Source organism: Caretta caretta, chromosome 28, assembly GCF_965140235.1.
Source record: "Caretta caretta isolate rCarCar2 chromosome 28, rCarCar1.hap1, whole genome shotgun sequence".
In the NCBI taxonomy this organism is placed as follows: domain Eukaryota; kingdom Metazoa; phylum Chordata; order Testudines; family Cheloniidae; genus Caretta; species Caretta caretta.
In genome coordinates, this window is record NC_134233.1 from 2,564,681 (window position 1) to 2,592,210 (window position 27,530).

The 27,530-nt window shown below is 52.5% G+C and overlaps 1 protein-coding gene across 6 annotated transcripts in view; it reads left to right on the forward strand.

The window, feature by feature from the left end:
* Window positions 1-27,530, forward strand: part of DNAH2 (dynein axonemal heavy chain 2) — a 110,261-nt gene that overhangs the window by 9,735 nt on the left and 72,996 nt on the right. For 3 of the 6 annotated variants that reach the window (XR_012666219.1, XM_075123782.1, XM_075123785.1), the window contains exons 4-21: window positions 1,182-1,352; window positions 2,004-2,232; window positions 2,924-3,034; window positions 7,893-8,131; window positions 8,568-8,759; window positions 9,199-9,356; window positions 10,499-10,586; window positions 12,283-12,488; window positions 13,138-13,267; window positions 13,722-13,904; window positions 16,047-16,261; window positions 16,382-16,528; window positions 18,378-18,534; window positions 19,009-19,248; window positions 20,416-20,604; window positions 21,731-21,878; window positions 22,523-22,715; window positions 26,611-26,811. Coding sequence is in view for 5 of the 6 variants with exons in the window: in XM_075123782.1 (XP_074979883.1) it covers window positions 1,182-1,352; window positions 2,004-2,232; window positions 2,924-3,034; window positions 7,893-8,131; window positions 8,568-8,759; window positions 9,199-9,356; window positions 10,499-10,586; window positions 12,283-12,488; window positions 13,138-13,267; window positions 13,722-13,904; window positions 16,047-16,261; window positions 16,382-16,528; window positions 18,378-18,534; window positions 19,009-19,248; window positions 20,416-20,604; window positions 21,731-21,878; window positions 22,523-22,715; window positions 26,611-26,811 (3,197 nt within the window). In the remaining variant the exon portion in view is untranslated. Of the gene's footprint in view, window positions 1-1,181; window positions 1,353-2,003; window positions 2,233-2,923; window positions 3,035-7,892; window positions 8,132-8,567; window positions 8,760-9,198; window positions 9,357-10,498; window positions 10,587-12,282; window positions 12,489-13,137; window positions 13,268-13,721; window positions 13,905-16,046; window positions 16,262-16,381; window positions 16,529-18,377; window positions 18,535-19,008; window positions 19,249-20,415; window positions 20,605-21,730; window positions 21,879-22,522; window positions 22,716-26,610; window positions 26,812-27,530 lie in introns of those variants that run through there. The other 3 variants (XM_075123784.1, XM_075123783.1, XM_075123786.1) reach the window with 3 other exon arrangements.

Sequence of the window (27,530 nt, forward strand, 5' to 3'; positions counted from 1 at the left end):
ACCCATGCTGTGCTTGGGTAGCTGTGCAAGTTTGACATTCCCTTTCCGTAATATCACAAAGGATGATGCAGCCTCCATGATGGGGCTGGGGTGAGAAAGGAAGGCCGTCAAATACAAGACTTTCCTATACATGGAACTACTAATATGTTATCTTGATGTCCTGGCCAGCTTCCAGCTCAGGTGATCCCATTTTACCTCTCAAAATTCCCTGCTGCCATTGCAGTTGGATGTGGAATCCACCTTAATTTTCTGTTTTAAACTCCCTGTGGAACGGTGAAATGGCTGCCTCGTCCCTCTTCTGAGTGTTGCATTTCACGCTGCAAAGCTCTTACAGATTTGATGGCACCATAAGTGATTCTGATGATGATTACTGGCAAGGAACATTAATCCATCCTCCCCTCTCAGATCAGTCACACAGAGGGGAGGGGATGCCTTTTCTGAACTGTGTTCCAGTTTTTACCTGCCATCCAGCACCTCCCAGCCCCGATGGCTCTTCACTCAGAGCCCAGAAACAGAAAGGACAGAAGGGAGGAGGGTGCCTGCATAGCACTGAATAGAGTTTTGTCACATTAATGCAGGTAACATCTGGCTCTAAACTTTCATGCCAGATGTTACCTTAATTTGATCCTAATTTCCAAGTTTTCTTTAGATGCTCCTGGGAATGAGAAATGGAGACAAGGCTTAATGCTTGTTCTAAAAAAACCCTTCAAACCCAAACAGCTGCTCTGCCCAACTCCAAATTTGCTTCTTTCATTCCTTACATTTCGGCTCTTTATTGTTTCTTACCTTCTCCTCCTCAACAGGGATCAGGTTGCCTAACAGCCTAGCCCAGAAAGCTATGGAAGCTTTGTTTGTCTTTCAACTACATTGACAAATTAGCCTCTCCTATACATTCCTGAGGGGCCTCAGGGGACAGCGATTGGCTAACGAGGATTTGTAATGAGATCAGGAGGCTTTCACTTTCTGGTATCCAATCCCAGTTCAGTGCAGGTTGGTGCGGAGGAGAATCCACTCCCATCTGATGGCCATTCTCAGGCCCCCTGTGTGAAATGGGTTGGGAAGGCAGTGTCTGTATGTTTCAGTCCCGTTCCGAGAGAAGCAGGTGTTCACCTCACAGAAACCACTGTCCCATCTCTCCTCGGCTTTGCTAAAGCTGTTGCTGTCCTGTCCTCTTTCCCCAGAAACCCTGCATCCGCAGCCGGGTGGTCCTGAGTGGCCTAAGGGATGACATGTGGACAGAGGAGCATGCTGCAACCCTGGATCTCTTTCTGAAGGATGTCAGTAAGCAATTGCTCGTCGTCTACATAGATGAGTTTGCTGGACTGAAGGTTGAGCAGACCATGCCATATCAGGTTTGTTTGGCACTGTGCTGCCTAGATCCTACAAGAGTTCCCGTGGAGGGGCTGCAGTCATACCAGTTTGTGCTGTCATCCTATTGGCCTCATGAGCTAACCAGGTTTGGGACTAGTTGGTGCTTGGGGACATTCTCCCCTATGAGTTATTGCTGATCCTAATGCCCCAGCACTAGGGGGCGCTGTGCTGCAGGGGATGTTGAGGGGGAAGGGACCCTGGTGGTTCAGCATGGTGCCTTCAATGGCATGCTCATCACATTCGTAAAATTAAGCGTACACATAAATGTTTGCAGGCTCCGGGCTTTAGTTTCCTTAAAAGCCTTTTGGGAAGGATTTTGCCTGAAGCTTTTTGAAATACTAAATAAATGATGTCAGCCAATTCTCCTTTATTCACTCTTTGGCTGAAATGCTCAGGGAATTCTAACAGGTAAGAGAGGTGCACTTTTCCTTTACAGAAGCCAGGCCAGCTTATCCCTGTCATATCTTGTTCATGACTGTAATTTCCTTGCTTTGATTATGCTTCAAACCTGCGGCCCATTGCTTTAACTCCACGTGTTGGGTGTGGGAACAACACACATTGCCCATAGATACAGTGAGGGGGCAAAGCCTGCTGCTAATTAACCTCACCCTGTCATTGGCTGCCCCTTGCAGGAGCAGAAACAACTTACCTATTTCATCCGCCATGAGAATGCAGAGATCACCGCAGAGAATTTCCAGAAGACAGTGCAATTTGGCACCGTCCGGAGACCCTACATTGATTCCCTCATGCGAATTCTCAATAGTGTCTTCCTCCCCCGCCTCTTCCGCAACACCAATTGGCCCGAGAGCATCAAGAACGAATTCTTCTCGGAAATATACCACTTCATGACCTCTCTCACAGGTAGAGTGAATAACACCTCTCCCCCTGAGCTGCCTCGCAGTGCTGCCCTCTGGTTCTCTCCACCAGGACGTCGGTACCTGGCCAGTTTCTTGTTACACAAGTTCTTGTTGGGTTGCTCTGTGCTCTCCTTTCCGGAGACTCCGTGACGTCCACAGTACAAAATGGGGTGCTCGGGTGGATTTTGCACAGCGCTATTAATGATTTCCAGCCTTCAGAGGAGAATGACTTTGGCACCACTGTTGTTTGCAGTGTTGTAGCTGTGTTGGTCCCGGCATATGAGAGACACAAGGTGGGTGAAGTAATGTCTTTTGTTGGACCAAACAACAGGTCTTTCTGATGGGGAAAGAGACAAGCTTTTGAGCTCCCCAGAGCCAAAGGTACTACCTCACCTGCTTTATCTTTGTCACCACTGACCGAGGGGCAGGGTGGAATTGGTCCTTAGTGGTGAAAGGCTTCGTATCCCATTCACTGACCCTCCTTGAGCCAGCCAGTGTTCCCTGACCTGGGCCCTGACTGGAGCTGGTCCCGAGAGGTGAAAGGCCCCATGTGCCATTCTCAGACTCCTCTGCGAAAATAAAATCAGAGAAAAAAGACTTCTCTTCCCCCCCCCCCCCCCTCCAGCCCCAAACCCAGTGCAGGAGAGAGGATTTGACTGTGTACTAGCAGCTCCATCTGTCTCTCCCTTCTCCAGATACACGTTCAAAAATGAAGGGCCGCACGGTTCTCTACATCCCTATTGAAGCCCTGACCATGAAGCCTGAAGTGGTCGTGAAGGACAAAGCACTGGTTCAGAGACTGGAAAGTGAGTAACTCCCCAGCCTGGCTCTTTGGGGGCCATAATGCCACGTGGCCTGGGAGAGTGGAGCAATAACCAGATCAGTGTAATGGGAAAGTGGCTGGTCGGGGGGATAAACTTGACAGAGGAGCTGGGGAGAATCGCAGTGCGCAGAGTCTAAGTGAATTAACCTCCAGCAGCATATGAGCTGCATCCATCATTCCCAATCTCTGAGAGGCTTGTTGGGGCCTGAGGAGCACGGAGAATCCTTTTGCAGGGTTATTGCTTTCAGTTCAGATATTCTTCAAGGAGCTGGCAACCACCAGGCAGTAAAAACTTTAAGCAGAGGTAAGACCAGCCGGGGCGGCTCAGTGGCGGGACTCTGCATTCCCCAGAAACTGGGGACGCACTCACTGCACTGTCCTCAGGTACCTCTCTGGGGAATCAGGGCATAAAGAGGGCCTTGATTTCATGACCTTGGAGGATGTGAGGCTGATCGGGGTCAGTCCAGGCCCTGCCATGTGTGCGAGACTGGGAGGGGAAAGTGCTGTGTTTATTCATGACCTGTGCTGTTAAAATATCTTTTCTGGGTTTGACTTGTGGCAAAGGGATGCCTGACTGGTCCCCAGCCAGAACGGTGTGGGGGGAAGGGTTGGTAAAGCTAGAAAAATTGGGAAGCACTTGAAAAAGATCACCCAAAGAGAGCAGGAGATCAAATGCCTTTGATCTCCATCAGCGGTCCACCTTCCGGGCCCCCATAGGCCTCGCTCTCTCCACACAGGTTAGCCGTAGGCGCACGCCAACTGTCCGGTCCTCCGAGCATCCCTCTGGAGTGCCCAGCACCCGTTCACTGAACGCTCACAGAGCTCTCAGGTTTGCTACTCCTAAAGGAATCGCTCACACCAGCCTGGAATAGTCAACGCGGGACCTCCAGTCTGCTTCACACACACCACTTAGATATGTTTATCGTGAAATCAAGAATAAGTTTATGATCGAAGAACAGAGATGGAAATGAGAGAAAGTAGGAATACTGGAAATTAATGGTTACATATAAAACCATAACACAGCTTTCAGTGCATACATTTAACTTCTGAGATATTCCCCTGTTTCCTGGAGGGTAGCTTACCCCAAGCCCTCTTCCTAGAATTTTTAGCCAAGCCTCCAACCCACTGTTAGTTTACTTCTTCAGTTGGGGTTTATCTGCACCCCTTTTGTACTAAACCAGACCTTTTGATCTTCACTTGAAGAACAGGGTGTCTCCCCCACACTGTTTACATCTGCCTGTTACTTTCCTTCTCAAGTCTCCACTGGCTCTTCATTAGCATTTGACCCAGTATGCTAATCGACTTCACTTGTTGGTTTCATACACAATGCTCCCTGCCCCACTAGGAGATAAGTGTCTCCTACCTGCTGGGGGAAATGTGTCTCCAGGCAGGCTACCTTTGGGTGACCTGCCTTTAACTCACAAGACCTAGAGAACATAATTTTCAAGCATATGTACATAACTCCTGACAGATTTGCCATGCATACCTCTCCCAGTGGTGACGCCAGCCAGTGCAATACAGGCTTTCATTAGAGACCTTCCCTGACATTCTGTGGGGAAGCCAGGGGATCTCTGTACCCCTATGGACCCCTCTGCCAGTTGGCATCAAGAGATCCTTGGGTCATGATGGTTATTTATTAAGCACCAGAACTGCACTTGCAATTGGATCAGCTTACCATTATGCCTAGGGTGACCAGATGTCCCGTTTTTAAAGGGACAGTCCTGTTTCTGGGGACTTTTTCTTATATAGGCGCCTATTACCCCCCCGTCCCATTTTTTCACAGTTGCTATTTGTCACCCTAAATATGCCCGTGTGGCGTCCCAGTAAAATGAATGGGGCTCCACCTGAGCGCAGAGGTCTCTCTGCACGGATCAGATTGCTGGCTCAGGGCCCTAGAGGAAAGCCAGGAAACGACAATCTAAGCCCCCAGTCCATGTGTGTTCAGTTTTACACGCGTCACTTCATTCACACGAGTAGTCCATTTATTTCGTTCGGATATTTACTCACATGTGAAGATTTGCTGGCTCAAGTGCTACCCCCGACACACGGAAAAATACAGCAGCTAGAACAATGGCACTGTGATCCCCGGTGGGGGCCTGTAGGCACTGCTCTGATTGAAATAATTAATAATAATTAATAACGTCCAGTTAATTATAATGGTGCAGCTGCTATATAAAGAGAGCACGTACACCCTCTGTCTCCCACAAAACCGTTCTCTTCCAGCACTGGCTGTTAGACTGCATATCCCCCCCAGTCTAAACTGTAAAAAGCAAGAAAAAAGCAGTTAAGTGATTCCGCTCCCCATCTGCATGGCTCTCGTCAGCTCCCCTTCTCGCCCTGATCTTCCTCCCTCCCACAGCCCGTGTACCTCCACCCTTATCCTGAGCAACCCGCAGGCGGCCGTAACGCCAGCCAGGCTCATTTATTATATATCTCCGTGGGTTTTGATGATCAATCTAGGGTGGGCGTAGCTTTCCTCACGTACATTGTATGTAGTGCTTTACCTGGCTCTGTATCAGGGCCTGTCTACAGTATCTGTCGTGTCACGGCAACGACACAGCAGTTGCGCTGTTGTAGTGCAGACGCTGCCTATGCTGAGGGAAAAGACATCCAGTGAAAACGAGCAGTAACCTATTGGGCACTGTACGTACACAACGTGTAATTCAACTGTGGAACTCACTGCCGCAGTAGCTCATTGGGTCCATTATGTTTTGCTGAATTTAAAAAGGATTTGACATTTCTATGGCTAACGAGAACCTCTACAGTTACATTAAAAAGCATAAAAATATACGAGAGCTACACAATCTCAGGTTTCAGGACACAGAAACTTCCTCTATGGGGAGATTTTTGCATCTTCCTCTGTAGCATCTGATATTGGCCTGTCAGAGACAGGATACTGAGCTTGAGGGGCTTGGTTTGATTCTTCTGTTACTGTATACGCAAATTCAATGGAATGGATCACTCAGGATGAGTAAAAAGCTGTAGATTGAATTATTGAGGTCCCTTCCAACCCTGATATTCTATGATTCTATGATTTATGCAATAGTTCTTGATTACAAGTAATAAAGCGAAAACTATGCTAGGACTTGGCTTGTCCGTGGCTAAATTCTGCTATTGTTCCTAATGCAAGTGGTGCCAGGGAAGTGAACAGGACTTCTTGTCTGGTCAAGGTGGGCCCCATTTGCAGATATGTGCGTCCCGAGATACCCTGCATCTTTCTTTTAGTCAAAAGAATTGAGTTTGGGTAGAGGGGGCTGATTTCTCATTGATTCCATCTCAATGCTAATGTTATAAAAATCAAGAAAACGTTTAATCTGAGGTTTCACAGAACCTTTTTTCCTTTTACAAAAGTTAAATATGTCCCTGAAAAGTGTCCCCTTCCCAGGTTTCTTTTGAACCATGAACAACCTCCCATTGCTCAGGAGTGGACATGAATGGCCCATAATGAACAGGCTGTGTGTTCCACAAAACCCAGCATTGTCCCCACTAAAATCCTAGCAGGACCAGCTATTATGCATGAAAATATGTGTCTGGGTGAAACATCCAATCGGACACCTTGGGGTAGTCTCCATTAAGGCTACTTCTTAGCTGTTATCAAGTCCTTAGCTATTCTAATGGCTGGGCTGCATGATCATCTTACACCTATAATTTGGTGCCGAGATTGCTGCTCTCATGCTGTGCTCCTAACTCTTAGATTGGTGCATTGTGACTATTAGCATCTTCCATTCTGTGGAGCAGGGGGGAAGCCACAAGCTTAGTGAATTGAGTTCAGATAAACTTCTTCCTTCTGCTGCCATCCGGTCAGTTGCTTGGGTTACTTCCTAGTTCAGTGCACTAATGTATCTGGCAACTTTCGGATCTCTGCCTGGGGTGCAGAGAATCTCCTCTGGGATTCACCCATGTAGGTCCCCCCATCTTTGCGATATCCCAGAACATTCTTTGATGTGATGTACTCAGGAACTAACAGACACAGGTAACAACATTGTTAAAGATTTCAGAGGGGTAGCCCTGTTAGTCTGTATCAGCAAAAAGAATGAGGAGGACTTGTGGCACCTAGAGACTAAGAAATTTATTTGGGCATAAGCTTTTGTGGGCTGGAAACAGCAGCCAAAGTCTCCTCTTAAAGAGCAGGGATGGCAAGTCATTCGGGAAGCCAACAGAGCAGCACCTTACAGAGGGGAACTTTGGGACCAACATGGGCCACAGGAATTCAAACCACTCTGCTCAGCTTTCCGCAGCTGCACCTGGGGTGTAGAGGAGCTGGTTAAGGCAGTTTCTATCTGTTTTACAGTCTGGTTTTGATCACAACAGTGATACTAGAATATCACTCCCCCCCAGCTTTGCTCCCTGGGCATTTATGAATCATATTGGATCCACATTCTTGACACTAATGAAAAATTTAGCTTCACAACCTGCCTCTGAATTAGGGAAATATCATTGCCTGCAATTTGCAGAGAGGGAAACAGAAGGCCAGAGAGCTAACGTGGATTAGAACGCAGGAGTCCTGAATTTTAGTCCCTGTTTCTAATCACCAGGTTGCGTTCCCCTCCCAGAGCTGCAAACAGAACCCCGGAGTCCAGACTCCCCATTCCTTTGCTCTAACCACGTTCCACCGGGGCCGTTATTCAGCACCACATGCTCTGCGGTGGAATGTACCTATCATGCTGGTGCGGAGAAACTGAGAGAGGAAAATCCTCAACCAGTAACCTTGACTGCTTCTCGCACCCTGTCAGGCAGGACTGGACACTAAAGCCCAGAGCCTGAAAGCTATTTGGCACCCATTAAAATCAGTGATGTCTAAACTCCTAGCTCCTTTGGCCTTGTCTGACTTTTTGTTCCAGCTTCCATGATCCACTGGACTCGCCAGATCAAGGAGGTGCTGAGAGCGCAGGAGGCGGTGGAGAGCAGGGAGAGCACGGGGCCGCTGGAGGAGATTGAGTTCTGGAGGAACCGCTGCACTGACCTGTCCGAGATCAGCAAACAGCTCTGCAGGCAGGGAGTGACGCACATCGAGTCCATCCTGGTGCTCTCCAAGTCCTCCTATGTGGCACCCTTCCAAAGGCTTGCCAGACAGATACAGGTAGGGGTGGAGACAGGGCAAGGCTGAGCAGGGAGCCCTGGGAGAAGTGGGTCCCCCTTTGGCCACCCTGTTGTAAAAACTTGTGCCGAATGTTGGCTTCCAGGGCTCATGAAAGGGAGGGGATCCCTACAGTAACCCCAATCTGTACATGCAGTGCTACTGTTCCAGTCCGGGGCTCTGCCGATGCCCCTCGAGCATTCCCGGTGAGGGAATGCAGTTTTACTTTGGTGCAGGAACCGAAAAGGCCTTAAGAGTCTAACCTGGGCCTTGGAGCCCTGCAGGCCGAGCGTCCTGCTTTCACAGGGAGCCTAATAGACTCTGAGTCACCTTTTGTTCCTCAGGATTAGACTGCCTGCTAGAAACCCGGATGAGATGAGCCCTTGGATTTTCACTTTGGGGTCTGAGTTTCTTCTCTCCCCTGGTGATTGCTTTGCAGGATGGGTCTGAGCAAGCGCAATCGAACCTCCGATTCCTTTCCATCCTGAAAGAGCCGTTCCAGGAGCTGTCCACACTGCGGCCCAGAGACATCCCTGACAAGCTTCCCCACCTCATCAGCCTGGTCCGCATCATATGGGTCAACTCCCCATACTACAATACCAGAGAGAGAATCACAGCCCTCTTCCGAAAGGTGGGGGGCTAGTGGGTTAGAGCAAGGGGGGGCTGGGAGCCAGGACTCCTGGGTTCTCTCCCCGGCTCTGGGAGGGGAGTTGGGTTTAGTGGTTAGATCAGTGGACTGGGAGTCAGGACTCCTGGGTTCTATTTCCAGCTCTGGGAGGAGAGTGGGGTCTACTTGGTTAGAGCTGGGATGCGATAAAGCCCACTGAGGGACTATTCTGGCCTTGAACTTTACCAAGCTCTCTGCCTCAGTTATGTCTGGTGGCGGCAAGTTCCTCAGGTTAATTATCCTCTGCCCAAAATAATTTCTTCCTATCACTCTGATGTGTGTTGCCATTGAACTTCATGGAGAGCTAGACTCTATTGCTAAGAATTGTTGCCCAGGAACAGTCTTTGTTTACTTTAAGAGGCCAAGGCAGAGCTGTGCTGACCCTTGAGTCTTTTCTCCTTAGATGAGCAGTAAAATTATCCAGATGTGTTGCCAAGACATTTCCCTGGACCGGATTTTTGAGGGTTATGTGGTATCCAGCAGACAGTCTCTCCACGACTGTATCTCGTGTATGAACGCATGGAAGGATTGTTACCTGTATGCAGCTCAGATGCACAACAGGTGGGCAGTGGGGCAGCTCAGCGTCCGTGCCCTGCAGAACCAGCGGGAGGATGTAAAGGGAATGCAGCAGCTGGTGAAAGAGCCCAGATTAGCTACTCCTCTGTATAGCCCCAAAATGGGGATGACCTGGCTATTGGCAGGATGGTCTTCCCCCTCCCTGCTTCAGCCCTGCTGTCAGACCTCTCTGGGGAGGAGGAAGGAGTTCGGTCTGTGTGCCCTGTTCAGTTCTTGGTACCTTTGCCCAGACTGCCAAACGGTGGGCCAGAGACATCCAGCCCACTAGGGACAAACTGGAACATGCTCGGTGGCTGGGAGACGGGAATGAGTGGAACCGGTGAGCCGAATGGGAAAGGCCCTGTGTCCCAGTCCCCTAAACCAGCCAGTCCCTTCTGCCTGGCTCCAGCCTGATTCCCTTCCCTGATTCTCCTGAGCTGTAAAAACCATAATCTATCATTATGATTAGGGATGTCAGGTTTAAGTGGGTGCCTGGTCCTTGACAATTAAGTCTAAGTGTTACTTGTCTGCTTCAGATTCAGATTTGTAGAGCTGGATCAATATTTTATAAGACAAAGACATTAATGGGCTAGCCAGGCAAATACAGCTGAGTGGGGATTATGTACTTGAGCTTTGCTCTCAGGGTCTGTGATCTCCCCAGAGCTGCTGGATAGGATAATCCCCCCCGTGTCTTCCTACAGCCCTGTCTCCCTGTCAGTGGGAAGAGATTCTGGGGCATCTCAAAGGCTGTGAGCTCTTCCAGTCTTTCCTGGGGCTCTCTTGGGAGAGGGAGCAGAGAGACGGTCTGCAGGCTTGATGTGCCCTTTGGGGGCTGATCCTCAATTCAAATAGCATGCATTTGTGAAATCCTGTCCTGGGATTCATGTCCGAGACCCCAGAACCTGAGGTCTGTGAGCAAGGAATCTCTGGGTGACGTTCCTATCCCTTGTGCCAGCAGGGCACTGCCTTCTGTCCCCAGAGCGGTGCTCTATCTTTTCTGCAAGGCCTGGACGATAAACATGCGGCTGACTCTGCGAAGCAATGGAGCTAACATGCCCACCTAGGAGAGTCTACTCCCCCTCTCAGTGCCTGCCTCTGAGGCGGCCGTTGGGCACGACAAACATTTTCTCCTTCCGCACTTCTAACAGGCTCTCCGGGAAAGGCTGGGTCCTGGACCAGACTAGCATCTTTGCCCAAGTGGATGCCTTTGTTCAGCGCTGCAAAGACCTCCAGGAGGTACGTGGAAGTGGCACGTGATTCCCCCTTCGCAGTGACAGGACTAGGACATGGCCTGGCATTGCCCTGCGGGATGATACTCTCACTGCAGCATTGGCACCCTGGCATCGTTGTGAGAGGAGGCTGCATCTCAGCCTCACAATTATTGGTGTTCATTTACTTCGAGCCAACGGCTGCTCTCAGGTGCACCAGGACAAATCCATCTGTTTCCACGACAGAGCAGTTTGGTGCTCAGCGTTTTGTACCGTGCCTGAGACAAGTAGCAGGTGCTGTGTAGTGATCGTTAACAGCTCAGTGCCTGGCATCAAACACTCCCCACACCGAAAGCACAGTAGCGTTCAGCCCAATGTGCTGTGGGGAGCTGCGCGGGCGGTACACAGCCCTATGTGACAGTGGGGAGCCCCACCAAGGAGGTAGACAGCCCTGGGTGGTGGTGGGAACGCAGCCTTCTGCATCAGCTGATCGTCCCTGCCGCTCCAGGTAGATTTCGTTACAGTGCCCCATTCTGGCGGCGATGTGTGGAGAACTGGCAGATGCTCCTTCCCCGCAACGCATGCAATGTCGTCACATCATGCCATGCTGCCCTGTGTGCAGTCAGGGCTCCGGCACTGTTCTGCAGACCCAGGCTGCTGGGGTGCAGGCAGCCCCAGGTCAGCTGTGCGCTTGTCTACACGTCAAACTCGGCAGGTGTGCTACCTACGCTGATGGGAGGGCTTCTCCAGTGGGTGCAGGCACGCCCCTTCACGGAGAGCTGGTAGCTAGGTGGAAGGGAGAATTCTGTCTACACTGGGCTCAGGTCGGTTTAATTCTGGTGCTCAGAGGTGTGGTTTTTCACACCTCTGAGTGACCTATTCACCTAATTTCCTAGTGAAGACCAGGCCTGTGACTTTCCACTGTAAGATCTTTGGGACAGGGACTGTCTTTTTTTATTCTGTGGCTGCACAGCACCTAAGCACAATGGGGTCCTAGGACGGGCCCGGGGCTCCTAGGTGCTAGGGCAGGACCAGTAAATGAGTAGCTAAAAGCCCGTGCTGTCACCTGGGTGTGGCAGTTGGGCCAAGTAATCCACCATGTGTCTCAATACAGCCAATTAAATTGTTGCATGCAAATCAGCTGTAAAGTAAGGATGGTGGTTGAATCATAGAATCGTAGGACTGGAAGGGACTTGGAGAGGTCCTCTAGGCCGGTCCCCTGCACTCAAGGCGGGAGTATGTAATAACTAGACCTTCCCTGACAGATGTTTGGTTGAGTTACCTCTGATACCATGACTCTTGGCATGGCGTAGATACATGCCTTGCTTTGTGTGGGTGTAATTCGTAAAGTCAGAATAGCTGGGACCTTAAAAATTGGGCGATAACAGATGGCAAAACCCAGTGATGACTGAACCTGGCGATATTCTGACCAGAAAGAGCCCCCAAGCATGCTTGTAGGTGTTTGCATCCCTCCTCACTGACTCAACACACAGACGGGTGACAGCCCTGGGGTCTTATTATACAGATAACAATAACAACCTCAGGGTGGGTGGCTGCCCTGCCAAGATGGGGCAGGGTTGAACTACATCTCCCAGCGGCCACTAAGTGCTCCCACAGCCTAGAAATGTGTCCGCTGAGGCAGCCGGTCAATAGGGTTGAGGGTGGGATTCACACAGAGCAATGGGAAGAGAAACCCAATAACGCTGCGGTGCACTGGCCAATAGGTTTGCGACTGCCAGCAGCACTTTGCCCGCTGGGAGGATGGGAAGCAGACCCCACTGCCCTGTTTCTTTGGGCACCGGGGTCCCCAGATGACCCGGAACCTGCTGGAGATAGAGGAGACCTTTCAGAAGCACCTGCACACCCTGCGGAACATGAAGGGTGGGATCCTGGACGTGAAGAACACATTCTGGCATGAGGATTTTAACCGGTGAGAAGGGCCCTCTGCTCGCAGGGCCTGGTGGCAGAGTCTTCCCCTGCTGACAGCTGGGCATAGGTGTCAGCCCAGTGTGCTCCCTTCCTCTGCTGAGACTGCTAAGGATGGTGCCAGCTGCATGGGTCAGGCCTGGACTATGAGCATTGGCAGGGACCTGAGCTGGCAGTGATGGATTGGCCCCCATTTCCTACCCCCGGGGCCAGCAGTGGAAGAAAGGGGCTGTGCAATCAGCTCTGTGTCACAGAGGCACGCCCTCCGTATTGTCAGGTAGAGAGGGCAGGAGGTTACAGATGGATCTGCTGTCACAGAGCAAGGGATGGTGAATGAGAGTGGAGAGAGTCAACTCCTGGGTGGGGGTGGTATGTTGCAGGGGGTGACTGTCCCTCTTGTTCCCTGCTGTCAGCTTCCAGGAAGAGGGGAGACTGTGTGAGTGGTAGGCATGGTTGGAAACGTGGAGACATGGCCTGTTGAGGGGTGTGTGTGGGGGATACAAGAGCTGTCACTAAGTCCTGGCCAATTGGGGCTTCCTGCTCCTAGCCAGTAGTGTTGTCCCAGCAAGGTGGTGGCGAGTTTGTGCCTCTGTTTGCTGTCCCACAACACCTCTTCCCTTCTCGCTGCAAACCCCCACCGCCCTGTGACACAGTTTCCGCTCTGGTGTCAAAGACCTGGAGGTGATGACCCAAAACCTGATCACCTCAGCCTTCGAGACTGTAAGGGATGTGGAGCGTGGCGTGGAGATCCAGGACATCTTCCATCACCTGTCCACACGAGAGGTACGGGGCTGGTGCCAGGGCAGCGGGGCAGGACCCTGTCAGAGCAGCGTGTCCCGAAGACCATTAACCTTTCCAGACATAGATGCCAAACTCCTAGCCAGCTATTGTCTGGATAGCTGGGAAATTTGGAAGCTCCTGGAATGGGGGAGCAAGGGGCAGCTCCAAGATTGGGGTGTCAGTGGGGAACAGCCTCTGGACCAGGTGGTTCTGAGTGGGGGCAGTTCTCAGACATGGCAGTCAGGGGGTACATGCTCCTAGACTGGCTTGTTGTGAGCTGTGGGAGGGCTGCTCCCAGACTGGTTAGCTGGGCAGTACGGGGGTGTTGACAGCCCCCAGGTTATGTCAACGAGTGCATCCCCCAGATGAAGTGGGGAGACCAGCCCCTGGATGGGCAGTGGGTTGCTGGTGCAGCTGCTGCATTGCATGGGCTCAGCTGGCCTCTTTCCTCCCCTAGGCCATCAAGCGCACCTTTGACAAGAAAGCCGTGGATGTCTACATGCTGTTCAACAGAGAGCTCGCCCTGGTCAACAAAGAGCTGAGCAAGAAGCTGCCATTCCTGCCGGCACACATGTGCCATTATGCGGGCCTGGCGCACTGGCTGCGGGCTCTGCACCGGCGCATCGACAGACCCCTAAAGGTGAGTATCCCACATCCATGGCAAGACCCTGTTCCAGCGTCCATCTCTCCCTGTCTCATGCCGCCATGTCAGGGGCCCTTTCTATCTCTGTCGAATGGGACAGAGCTCTCCTTGGGGGCCTGTTAGCACTGCCCCATAGTCAGCTGCAGAGTGGCTCTTGGAGAGACATAAGAAAGCTCCTTCACCCCAAAGTCTGCCTGTCAGAGAGAGAGGGCAGGACTGACAACCCAGCCGACTCCTGGGCACTAGTTAGACCAATGTACCCATCTCGCCCAGTAGCCCTGCCTTCCTGTTGCATCGGGTCAGATCACTGGTCCGTGTAGTGTGGTATCCCTGCCTTCACGCAGCACCGACCCAGACAAATGGTTCATCTCGTCGGATATCTCTGCCTCCGACAGGGGCCAACACCTACTGCTTCCAGGAGTAACATGCCACCCCGTTTCAGGCCAGCACTATCCTGTGTTGCTTGGGGGAGTGCGTGTGTGGGCACAGACACATGTATGTTTGAAGCCATCCTGACGCTCCGCCGGGGACCCCCTTCCTCCCGGTATCTTGAAGACTTGGAATTTCTGCCCAAGCAATTGTCGTGGCAGATGTTGTTTTTATTCATCTAACTACCTCATCTGTTTTTGACTCTTTGCCTCAATAACATTCTCTGTCAGTGAGTTCCTTTGACAGGTTTAATTCTACGTTGTGTAACAACAAAACAGCATTTCCAGCATCAATCACAAAACTTCCAGTATGTGCAGGCTTGCAACTGCCAAATCTAGGTCTGAAAATCACCTCTGCCTTTCCTACCTGCCCAGCCCAGGGCTCGGCATTCTGGGGCTCACCTCTCTTCTGTCTGGCAAACACCTCATGGCTCATGTCTCTCTGCCCTGCATTAGGGGTTAGTCATACAATCACGGGCTGCACCAGCCCCAGCACGTCGCTCTGGTGGGTACGCAGGAACTGATTGTAGAAATACCTCCTGCTCCTATTTCTCATTTTGAAGGATCTCAAAGCACTTTACAAGCTATAGACTTGCAATGATCGCTTAACACACCATGGAAAGGCAGTTTCCCCTGGGGTGGAGCATTGCAGGAGTTTGCCAGCCACACACCAGTGTTGCACAGGGGTAGCTAACCCAGCACTGACATGCAGCTGCCCCTGGCATGGGACACAACCGCTGTTCAACAGTATTGCTGCTCAGCAGTTTAAAACAGGACGCAAAGGAGAAGCCCTTGGCCGGCTGAAATTACAGTAGGAGTCACCGAGGATGGCATTTGGCCAGGACATCACTTTTCTACCCAGTGCCCTCTACCTATTCCCGCTTCTGTGCTGGGCTCTGCACAGCGTTGGAACTCCCTAGCGAGTAGAGACGGCTGGGGCCTCAAGAACACTTCCTTGGGGCATCCCAATTGGGGCTGTAGTTATATAGGGGTCATGCAGCCTCCACCTTCCTCAGTTTCTTCTGTTACCCCTTGAGAGTCCAGTGAGGAAGAGGGGAACAAGCAGGGCGAGAGGGGGTGGGCGGGGAGCTTGAGTAGGGAGAACTCCAGGGTCACAACTCTCATTTTGCATCTCCTCTGAAAGAGGGCACCTCCAAGCACAGCTCTGACTCAGCCCTGCCGCTCACTCGTCAATTGCTTTTGGTTGCCCTAATGCTGTTTGTTTTGTTGGATGAACGAACGGCTCCATGTGTGCGTGCGTTGGTTTCTTTATCGTGCTGGTCTGAAAGAGCTGAATGTCCAGTGAGAATTTTATCTTCGGATTTCACTTGTTCACCAAGCAGTCAGCTAATGACCTAGCCGTGTTTGGGGAGTGCAGGGCTGGGACAGCAAGGGGCTGTGAGTGGGGACTGAGGGGCATCAGCAGAGGTAGGTGTTTGTGTCGGTGTGTGTTGTCCAGAGTTGCAGTAGCAGGGGGGTGGGGGCAGTGAGTGTCAGGAATGAGGGACATCAGCAGAGCTGAGTGGATTTCAGGACTGGAATAGCAGTGGGGAGGAGTAAGGCTGCTAGTCAGGATTGCGGTGCAGTATCTGCCCCCATTAACCCTCTTCCTAGCTAATGTCCTCTGTCCCTCCTATGCAAAATGTGCTCCCCCCAGTTCCTCCCCAGTGCAAGTAAAAACACTGGCTGGAGTTCTCCGTCTGCCTTGCAGTGTCTTTCCAATGCCCACTTCATGCCCCACATTGGGACCGGGGAAGAGAGCTTTCAGGCCTATCAGCTGCTTGTCCAGGCCATGGACGAGATTGAGAGGAAGACCTTCCAGGAGTGGACGCAAACCCTGGACAAAGACAGCCTGAAACGCCTGGACACCCCCCTCCTGATTCTCAGCACTGAGAAGAGTGGCATGCTGGACATTAATTTTGACAAGTAAGCGGGACTGGCCTGCCACTCTCTTCTGCGCAGGGCAGCCTCCGTGGCTGCTGCAGGCTGGTGCTGGGTGAGACAGACCTTTCACAACAGCTGGCTTTCCTGTGCTTTCTTTTGCAGGGACTTGCTGAAATTATTTGTGGAAATCCATTACTGGGAGAGGCTGCTCTTTGAGATACCCCACTACGTGGTGGAAGTTTATGACAGGAAGGAGGATCTGCGAAACCTCCGTGAGAATCTGCTCCTGGTTGCCCGGGACTATAACAGGTTTGCCATCCCTGCCTCTCCATTGCTGGTTCTCAGCAGGCTCCAGGTCGGATCCTTCTCAGCTTTCCTAGACAGGGCCTAAGCTCTGTATGGCATCATGTATGTATCCGCAGATGATTGGGAGTGGGACACAGAGCCTGTCACCTACCTGTTGTTCTAGGCATCGGTGAGCAGGACCCCATTGATTTGGGGGAAAATCAGATTTCACTCAAATCCCCATTTCGTTACTCAGGATACAAGGGTGAGGCAGTGACCTCACAGAGGCCTGGGGAGGGGAGCAGAGTCATTCTGGAAACAGGAATGAGGCAGGGACCTCAGGGTGAGGGTTAGTGGGCTGTTCACCCCACTCCGGCTAGCCCTTCCTCAGCCGGGCCCCTCGCCCCTCCGTGCTGGCCAGCCTTCTCATCCCCACAGCTCCAGCCAGGCCCCAACTCTGTTCAGAATTTCGCTGGTTTTGGTGAGAATTGGAAAACCAGAGAAGCCTGATTTCCTCTAATATCTGTTCAAAGGGCCCAGCCACAGTGGGGACCAGGGGCCAGCTGGGTGGGTAGCTCGGCCCACTTAAGCAGTCAAGTGTATAACCCTTTAGTCTCTATATTTCAGCAGTGACTGAAAGTCATTTCCATGTGTGGCCCATTTGGGGCTTCCCGTGTAAATGAATTGAAGGGGGATGGGATCTGAATCCAGTTCTTAGCAGAACAGATGTCCCCATCACAAAACCCACTCGGATAATTGACGCTGATTGGCCCCCGTGTTGGCAGCCGGAACTCCCTCTCCCTGCGAGAGCAGGTCCCTCCAGAGAAGAGCCGAGGCCCATCGGTTGGGGGAGTGTGTGTGTTTTGGGGGGAGGTTGCGTGGGGGACGCACAGTGAGTCAGTTTTCACTACTACCGGTCTGGTACCACCATCAGTTGAAGAAATGCTAGGGAACGAGTGAGCAGTCTCATGACTAAACTGGTGGGGGTGGGGAAGGGTTTCTCTTTGCTTTGCTCCGGTATTTTTAAAAGTGTGACGTGGGGGTGTTTTTCTGCAGAGAAAGTGTTGCTTGAAACAGGTTCGTTTTGGCAAGTGTATTTTTAACATGACCGAAGAGGGAGAGTGTTTGTGTCATGCTGGCTTGTGGCACTCAGGACTCAGCTGGGTTGGAACAGATGTAACTGGGTGATCCGCATCTTCCCGGGCTGGGACAGGGGCAGAATTCCACCCCCCCAAAACCGTCCTGGTCAGACTGGGGTCTGGTCTCAGCCTGGCCCAGTCTGTCTTTCCAAGCACCTCCCAGACCGTGCCAGCTGCATCTTTGAGCTTGTAACTTCTTGGCCTGTCCCTAGTGACTGAGGAGAGTGGCGGCCTCCTTTGGAACATCCTTTCAGCTGATCTGTAATAATATTAATCCCTAGCTCTTTTCATCAGTACCTCTCAAAGTGCTTTACAAAGGAGGTCAGTCCCATTTTACAGATGGGAAAACAGAGGCCCGGGGAGGGGAAGTGACTTGCCCAAGGTCACCCAGCAGTAGAGCTGGAAATATAACCCAGGTCTCCGGAATCCAAGTCCAGTGGTCGGTCCCTGAGGACGCACTGCTGCATGTACCTATCAAGGGCCCGATCCATGGAGCCAGACTGATCGCACCAGCATGTGCCACACCCATCCCTTTTACAGACCGAGCATGGCCACGCCTCTGCGCCTTGCTTTGTCGACCTGTTTTCCCAGCCTCGTATCCTTTTTGGGGACTCACCGTTGACCTGTCTGGAGACAGGCCCGTTCTGTGGGTTGGTGGGAGGAATGCACTGCATAGATCTGAATTGCTGACGGGGCTGGAAGCCTGACTCATCTCGCCCTCCTTGCCCCCTTAGGATCATTGCTATGCTGTCCCCAGAGGAGAGGGCCTTGTTCAAGGAGCGGATCCGATACCTGGACAGGAAGATCCAGCCCGGCTTGAAGAAGCTGCACTGGTCTCTGAAAGGGGCCAGTGCTACCTTCATCAGTGAGTGCCGACTGCACGCGAGCAAGGTGAGCTTTCCTCTGACCTCCGTGGCCCCCACGCCCGACTAGCCGGCCCCAAGGCTCCATCCTTCCTCCACAGAGATCTCAATTAGCAGATGGTTAAGGGGTCTCCAGCTGCCAGCATCCCATTGATCTGTACTCTGCTCAGTCTGCCTAGGCTTAGGTGTAGTGGGAGAAAGTCTGAACATGGGTGTTCTCTGCTTAATACGCATCTCTGGAGGTAGGGAGCAGAGAACCCAGCCTGGCAGACAACACCCCCCCGGTTAGGGAGTGAGGAAGAGGTAGAGACAGGGAACCCTCTCTGCCCCCAGGATCCAGGTGGGGAGCAAAGGGAGAGCCTCCCACCCCTCAGCCTCATGCCTGCCTCGCCCAGGTGGAGCCGTAGCTGGTCAGTTTCACCTCGGTCAAACCCTGGGGCCCTAAGGTGCCTGATCAGAGTGCTGCCTGCCCTGAGCCTGCCTTGCGGCCACTGGCCCTCAGGTGCAGACCATTGTGAACGAATACAAGGCAGCCACCCTGGCCATCGCTCGCAGTGCCCAGCAGATCAGCGAGGCACTGCTGGTGCGGATCACCGGCAAGCGGGTCTACAACGACTTGGAGTTTGAGGAGGACCAGAAGGAGCACCGTGCCTGGGTGCAGCAGAAGCTGATGGATATCCACGAGGAGGTCACCAGCATCATGCGGCAAACCTATGAAGTCTTCAAACACGATAGCGCCGAGGTAAGGCCAGGGCCGGGCCCGCCAGCTCCCAGCAGGCCGTGCTCTGTCCGCCTCCTGGAGCAGGACCCAGCATGCAGTGCTTGGTTTTGATTCTGTCAGGAGACCTGTGTGTAAGGACCTGTGTTCTCAGAGACCTTCTTCTGCCACCTGCAACTTCTCCTTCTTCTCCAACAGCTGACCCTGCCCACCCACCTATCTACCTGACTCCATTCACTTGCCTCCCTCCCTCACCACCGCCTCCCCAGCAGCACTGAAGGGTCAGGGCCCAGGTCATAGAGGTATTCTGGGTTCTTTTTCTGCCTTTGAAGCGTCAGAGCTCGGCCACAGCCAGAGATGGGACACAGGGCCGGTGCTCTCTGGTGGTCCAGAGAATCCTCTCTCTAGCTGCCTGGCCAGTGGGTCTAACTCACCTGCTCAGTGCCCCACCAATCACCAGATTTGGGGTCAGGAAGGAATTTCCCCCCCCACGTCAGATTGGCAAGGACCTTGGCGTTTTTAGCATCCTCTGTAGGTTGGGGCATGGATTGCCTGCTGAGATCATCTGGACATGCCTCACCTAGTCAGTTCCTAGTCGTCGCAGGGGCTTTGGACATGGCTGGCTCGTCGGTCTTGCCCGTTTTCTCCCTGTAAGGCCCAACAGTTTAGTCTTACGAAGACCGAGGTACTTTAGTCTAACTCGGTATAAGGGCACTGGGTGAAATGTAGTGATCTGTGATATACAGCAGGCCCTTAGGGCTTAAGTTCTGTGGCCCTCAGTTTCTTTCTGCAGCAAGTTGTGGGCATACGGCCCCTCTGGGCATGGCATGAGGTGACATTAGATTAGGGAGGAGGAGGTTGAGTTGCCCCCAGCAAATCATGCCAGCATCTATCTGCTCTATTTTACCCTGGCCCAGTGCCCCAGCATCTGGCACTACTTCCGACAACAGAGTAGGACATTCCCTGGTTGCTTCTACCCAAATGAGTGGCAGTGAAATAGTTAAATCTGGACAGACCGAGGAGCTACTTGGGTCACAAAGCGAAGGTCACCTTTGCAGCCAGAAGGGCCAGTGGCCAGAGCCAGGAGCACAGTTCTGCAGCATTCACTGTCTTTTATCCTGGCTGCCCCTCGCTCTGGTGGCTCCTCCTTGTCTACACTGCCTTTCTCAGCTGGCTTGTCTCTCCCCTCAGGTGCAGCAGTACTGGATGGCCTACACCATCAAGATGAACAGAATGATGGAAGAGGCCTTCAGGCTCAATGTCAAATGGTCCCTACTGGAACTTTCCAAGGCCATCAATGGAGATGGCAAGACTATGCCTAACCCCCTGTTCAGGGTCAAGGTGATCCTGCAGGACAACTACCCGGCGCCATCTGCACAGGTGAGCCCTTCCACTACAGCTTCCAGTCCACTGCAGCCCTCAGACACCCAGCTGAGCCCTGCCCCAAGGTCCCAGCCAGGAATTAGCAGCATGTCGGGGAGGGGTTAAGGCAGGAATTGAAAATGGTTCTAGGTCTGGGGCTTGCTGTGTTCAGTCCTGAATTTGTGTCCCCGCCAAAGCACAGCTCGACCCAGGACCGGGGAGAGAGTTCAGAGCCAATATTACGCATGCCATCAGGGTCAGAAATGAATGCTGGGAGGCTGGGATTCCCAGTTGCTCAGTCGTGCCAGGATAAATTATTCACTTCAAGCCTTGTCCAGGACAAGATATTTGACCTTAAAATCACGGCTGTCTGATTACCTTCTTGCTTTTCTTTCTCCCTCAACGGGCAGCTGCGTGGGCTAATCCCACCCCCCCAGGACCCTGGGTAAATCCACAGGTGACAGCTGCCTGCGCTGTCATAGCTTCCCTGCTGTTGTTACCCGAGCTAGCTGGAGCGATCAAAGCTAGCTCGGGTCTGTCTACACGTGCTGCAGTCAGACCTCTCCACTGCAGTGTAGACAGACCCTCAGAGCCGGGCAAGCTGACCTTAGTGCCAGAGCAGCACCAAGCAGCTGCAGAAGGGCTTGTGCTGCATGGGGGGTGGCCAGGGGAGAAGGGAGCATGGCCCGATCATCCCTGTGGCCTGTCCTAGCTCTTCCTGGCTGGCAGCATGGGCCCGTGATGCCTTTGACCACTACTGTGGCTTTGTTGAGTCTTGTGTTGGAAATACAAGCCAGTGCAAATCAGCCCCAGGAACGAGAGGCCCGTAAAGGTGGCTTTAAGCCACCTTTGCCCTGGTCTTGCCCCAAGCAGAGCTGTTGGACTGGGGGATTTGGCCTGTAACCTCTAACTGCTGTGTGTGGGAGCGAGGTGAGGAAGGGGGTAGCAAGATGGAAATCGGAATGGTGGGATTTTCAGGTCCAGTATCTTGCAGCCTGCCACTGCAAGGGCTTTTGCAGATGTGGGAATGGAATAGATTTTCCAGTGCTCACCCCGTGGATCGGTTTGTGTTCGCTGAGCAGTTGTTGCCTCTCTTCTGGGTTGGGTTCCTCTCTCTACTGGACCCGCTGTTTTGTGTTTCCAGGTGGAGTTTTCCCCAACTCTGGCCCAGCTCGCGAATATGGTCAATGACATCAGCAGCCACCTCATCACCAGCATCTCTGTCTTCCGCCACCTGCCGGAGATCCTGACCAAACGCAGATTCCTCCGCGATCCCATCTCGGTTCTCGTGGGTAAGGAGACCTCACCTGCACTCACACGCTCCCTGTGGGGGCCCTGCAGCTCAGACTAAAGGAGTCTGCAGCTGCCTTGCCAAGTTGTGCATCCACACTGTCTTGTTCCCTGCAGCCCCACGTTCAGGCACTTCCTGGGTAGACCCGGGCTCTGAGTCTCGCTGCTGTGGGATTGAAAACCCAGTGTAGTGATACCCTCTGTGTTCAGACCACAACGAACCGGCTGCGGTAACTTGGCTGGATCCTTTCTCCCACCCTATCCCTGGAGGAGACGATTCCCCAGCCTGGTATTCAGCTGTCATTCCCCCTTAGCTCAGTTTCCTTGCCACTAACACTGTGGCACTTGGTAGCTGGCTTAGCAGCTACTGCGAGTCACATGTTGAGTCTAGACAGACACTGCCTGAGTATAGCCTACATCTGTCATGGAATGAGTTCCTGCCTGTGTACACCCAACCCCCTAGAAGTCATTTCCCCTTTCTGTGCCTCAGTTTCCTCCCCTTCTAACATAGGGACAATATTTCCCAGGGGACTGGTGAGGCTTTGCAAAACCAGCACGGAAGAGAAGCAAGGGGATTGACTAGGACTGGCTGTTTGGGCATCGAAACAGCTGATCACCATTCTGTTTGTCCTTCCTCCACACTCAGAGCGTGATGAAGATATCAAGAAAATCCAGGCACTGATCAGTGGTGGCATGCAAGCAAACGCCATGCACCTCCAGGCATACCTGAAGACCTGGGATGTGTACCGTGAGATCTGGGAGGTCAACAAGGACTCCTTCATTAACCGCTACCGGCACCTCAACCCACTCGTGTCTTCCTTCGATGCGGACACTGCTCGGTAAGGGAGGACCTGTGTCCATGGATGCTCGAATCCTGCAATGCCCTTCATTGAACAGACGGGTCTCTTGTACCAGTAAGGATGAGGGCCAAGACCCTTCAGATTCAGGGAAGTCCGCCCTCTTACCCTTCTGAAATGGACAGAGTTCACAAGCTAAGTTGGGCCCCGCCTGTTTAATATTGAATGTGAGACCCCAGGGAAAATCAGAGTCCTGCCGAGCAGGGTGGGTGGATCGGTAGGGGCCCCTTGAGGTGCCAGGGAGCAGTGTGGGTGGGTGGGTAGGTAGGGGGCGCTCTCCCCACAGACAGCACTGATCCCTGTGAGGTGCCAGGGGTGCGGTGTTGCAGGGAGCAGTGTGGGTGGGTTGGTAGGGGGCGCTCTCCCCACAGAGCACTGATCCCTGTGAGGTGCCAGGGAGCAGTGTGGGTGGGTGGGTAGGTAGGGGGCGCTCTCCCCATAGACAGCACTGATCCCTGTGAGGTACCAGGAGTGTGGTGTTGCAGGGAGCAGTGTGGGCCTTTCCCCTACAAATCAGCACTGACCCCAATCCCCCCCAGCATAGTGCTAGGGACACGCCGTGCGGGAGGCGAGATTTCAGCTCCAATATAAAGCTAAAGCTTTGACGGCTTGTGGTCATTAAAGATTTCCTGGTACCTTTCCCAAGAGTTAGGGCATTAACCTCAGTGTGCTGGCCCGTTCCCAACTCCAGCGGTTCCATTCTGCCTCCCTAAATCTCCCCTGCTGTTTCAACCGCAGAGGTATTGCCTGCACTTCCTGTTGGAAAGTGTTATGGCACACCGCTGTGTGTGCTGGTAAACCGGTGCCGTGCCCCTCCCTGGAGGTGGCTAGCTTTCAGCTCTGTGTGAACGGGAGAGGAAGCAGCAGGAGCAGCTGAATTCTTAAGAAAGCAAAATTCTGTTTACATGCAAATGTCGCAAGCAATTTTATTTTTTTTTAAGAGTCGGAGAAACACAGACAATCAGATCCTTTTTATAGCTTCCCTGCAGGCATCGCGTTGAGAGCTCTGTAAGCTACAAGTGGCTGGCTTAGGGGATTTGGTAAATGGGCTCGGAAGCCTTTCTTCTGTGGTGCATGGGGCACCGGATTGGGACTCACAAGACCTGGGTTCTTTTCCCAGCTCTGTTACTAGCCTTCTGGGTGCCCTCAGGCAAGTCAGGTCACCTCTCTGCCTCGGTTTCCCCATCTGGAAAATGGGGATAAAGATGCTGCCCTCCTTTATAAAGCGCTTTGGGATGGAGGAAAAGCACTAAAGGCTTGAGGGTGGATAGAGGTTCCAGCCGTGAGATCGGGCACTCACGCAGTTAAGGCCTGTATGTGGGTTGACAGTTCTGGTTTGCTTTCCTCAGTCTCCGAAGGAAGATAACAAATGATTAGCAATGGAATCGTGCTTTAAGCAGGTCAGGAGAGAGCCGTGCTGTGAGCAGAGCCCTGGAGTCAGCTGTTATTACAGTATAACCGCTCCCTAAACCAATTGCATTTTTGCCTGTGGAATACTTTAGTTTACAAGGCTGCTTATGGGCTTTCTACTCTCCACTTCCTCAAATGTGTTTCAACAGTGCATAGAAAAATTTACCATTAAAGCCCCGAAAGCCTTTTGAGGGCTGTTTATAGCAGCACCAGAAAGAGAGATTCCACAGCATGATCCGTGCCCCCCACCTTGGCACGGCCCAGTTGTGAGCCAGAAGGTGGAACAAAGACCCAGAACGAGGCACACTTGAAAACCAGCTGCTCAAAGGAGTGATGCAGGATTAATTTCTTTAGCACAAGCTGCATTTTTCCGTCCCGTGTGCTATGCTGACTCAGCATTTGACACACAGTTTTCAGGCTCAGTGCAGGATGGAGGTAAATTTGGATCCAAAACTAGAGAACGGTGGGAGGGACGCTGCCTCCCCATCCATCTCTGCCTGTTCTCTGGAGCTGGGTGCCCCTCTCTGCCTCTGCCCCTCATCTGGCTCTTCTGGGGCCATTTTTGGTTTCCTTGTTTAATAAAGTTTGGCTTTGCGTTTCCAGTGACCTGTAGACAGGGAATTAATTAATGGAACAGTCAGGAAGATTTAGTAAGATCCCTCGGGGCTGGAACTGTCCTCCACCTGCTGGCCTCGCTTGGATGAGTCAGGAGCAAAGAAATAAAAACGTTTCAATTAACAAATCGTTTGGAGGGAGCGAATTTCTCCTTCCTAATAGCGGCTGCTCCTCTTGCATCGCCATGAAACATTCCCTGCTCCTTTATTAAATGCTTCTTTTGCCTGAGGCAACTTCAGTATCTCACACTGAGTCCCAGGGGGCCGCTCTTGGTTGCAATTAGGCTTTCTTTATCCAAGTGTTCTGTCTACTACATTGGATCGAATCCGGATGCTGGATGAGATTATATTCCACGAATCTCTGATCAAATCTAAAATCTAATCTCGTTGATAAAATGTACTAAATCTATTTCCTCTAGATTCAGTTGTGTCCCTTTTGGAATCTAGCCCTGGGTTGATAGGTTAATCTAGAGCCTAACTCAACTCAATAGATTTACGCCACGTAGATTACACGACAGCACCTGTGAGTTAGGGAAGAAATTTAAGGAATGACACTAGTGATCAGTTCTGATCAGGGCATCAACTGGTCACTGCAGGGTTCAGGAAGGATTGGGATAGCATTGCACAATTGGTCAGATGCATTATGGGTCATCACCTTCCCCGGGAATCATCAGGTTGCTAGGACACCAGACTGGCACGAGGGTTAAAGCACAAAGGGCTAGGGATGGCTTGGAAGTAGTAAATGCTGCCATCTAGGCATATTGACCAACATTTTCAGAGTCATTTCAAGGAGATTTGAGATGGCAGCCAGGACAAATTTGAGTGAATGGTCTTGTGACCTGGCACAGGGCCGCAGCTCCACTCGAGTTTGGCCTGGCCATAAAGGGGTCGGGTGCCCATAGCTCTGCGGCCTATGCTGTACATGTGTGGCTGATGCATGCAATCCTGGGTAATGTAGCTGAATTTTGAATTTGGCATCAATGGATGCTGTTTCATGCGGGAGATGACATTAATTCATGAGTCGGGAGGTTTTTGGTTGTAAACAGGAGGCCCCTTGGCATAGCAGGAGACTTGGACAGTTTGCAGCTAGGCATGGAGCTGTGCTGGTGAACCCGCACATGGCAGCCGTAAACCTCACTGTGGTCCCCCGGTCCCCAAACCTGTGGCCTGGCTCCACCCTGCTCACTTGGGAGCTACAAATGCTGTTGATTTCCCAATAAGCCCAGGTGGTCTTTAATGAGCATGAGGGTGCACAGCCTCTGTATCATGGCTCATACAACAAACGGCATCTCCTAGCACCAGGCAGGAGTTTGGGGGGGCCGTACTGGGTGAAAACGGAGAACTCGGCTACTGGGTTAACTCCACTGCGCCCTGCAGCACAGTGCCCCCTAGTGCCATGTTGGGGCACTGGCGTCAGCCCTGACTGCAAGGAGAGCTCCCTGCAGCACAGCGCCCCCTGGTGCCATGCTGGGGCACTGGTGTCAGCCTTGCCTCTGAGGGAACAGCACCCCCTAGGGGCCCATTCAACCTGCTTCCTCCAGCACAGCGCCCCCTAGTGTTATGCTGGGGCACTGGCATCAGCACTGACTGCGAGGAGAGAGCGAGCTCCCTGCAGCACCGCGCCCCCTAGTGCCATACTGGTTTTCCACAAGGCACCTCCAGCTCAGGTGGGAAAGATCTGACGAGCTCTCTCCTCTGATCCATTCTGTGTGAATTCAAGTGTCTCCGGTGAAGGAACTAATCCCAACTAGTCATCTCCATGCAGAGAGTCCCCCGGGGTTCTTCTCCGTTGCGGCGGAGAGCTCAGCCCTCCTGCTCTGCACTGAGCAGTTGTCTGTGTATGTGCATGGCAGGTACATGGAGGTGGCCAACAATGTGCAGAAGGAGGAGACGGTGCTGAGCATCCAGTTTGTGTTGCTCGACTGCTCCCACCTCAAGTTCTCCGTGGTCCAGCACTGCAACGAGTGGCAGAACAAGCTCACCAACCTGCTGAACGAGATGGCCAGTACCCGGCTGCAGGAGCTGTACACCTACCTCCAGGAGAATGCTGAGAAGTGAGGCCTTCCCTGGACAGGCAGAGATCATGTTGCCCCCTCCTTCCTGCCCCATTACCTGTACCCCACGCCCCAGCTGGTTGGGGCAGAGACAGCCCAGGGCCGTGCCCTTCTCCCTGGGCAGGTTCTCCTCTGGCCTTCCCTTCTCCCCACTGATGCGAGTTCTCCTGTTACAGACTGGCCCAGTTACCCACTATACAGTCACCATCTCTGGGTCCCACGTGCTTCCATGCCAGCTGGGTCTGGGTAGAGTCTAGTCACTGTTTCTAGCTCTGGGATTCTCAGGCCCTGTCTGATGCTCTTTCTTGGGACATGGGATCCCGTTGTCCAGCCAAGCCCTCCCGTCCTGCAAAGCCCCATCTAGGGGGCATTCTGGGCTTCTAGTTTAACCCCTTCAGAGAGAAACGTGGCAGGAAAGCGAGGAACACGGGCTCAGCAGAGGAACTTCTTAACCACAGTGATTTTACTCTTAAAGCACTTGAGAGTAACAGAGCTGGGAAAATAGTAAAACCCCAGAGACATCCCCTCTCCGGGCCTGATCTCACCCCTTCTGTGGTTCCGAGGTTCGTCAGCTTACGTGTGGAGTGGTCAGCTGGCCCCTGCCCAGAGCAGAACCTTGCTGTTAAATAGGGCCCCCACCGTGGCTTGGACTGGACCCCTTGCTGGCGCCCATGGAGAGGACCAGTGTTCCACAGGGTTAGGCCCTGGCCTCAATGGCT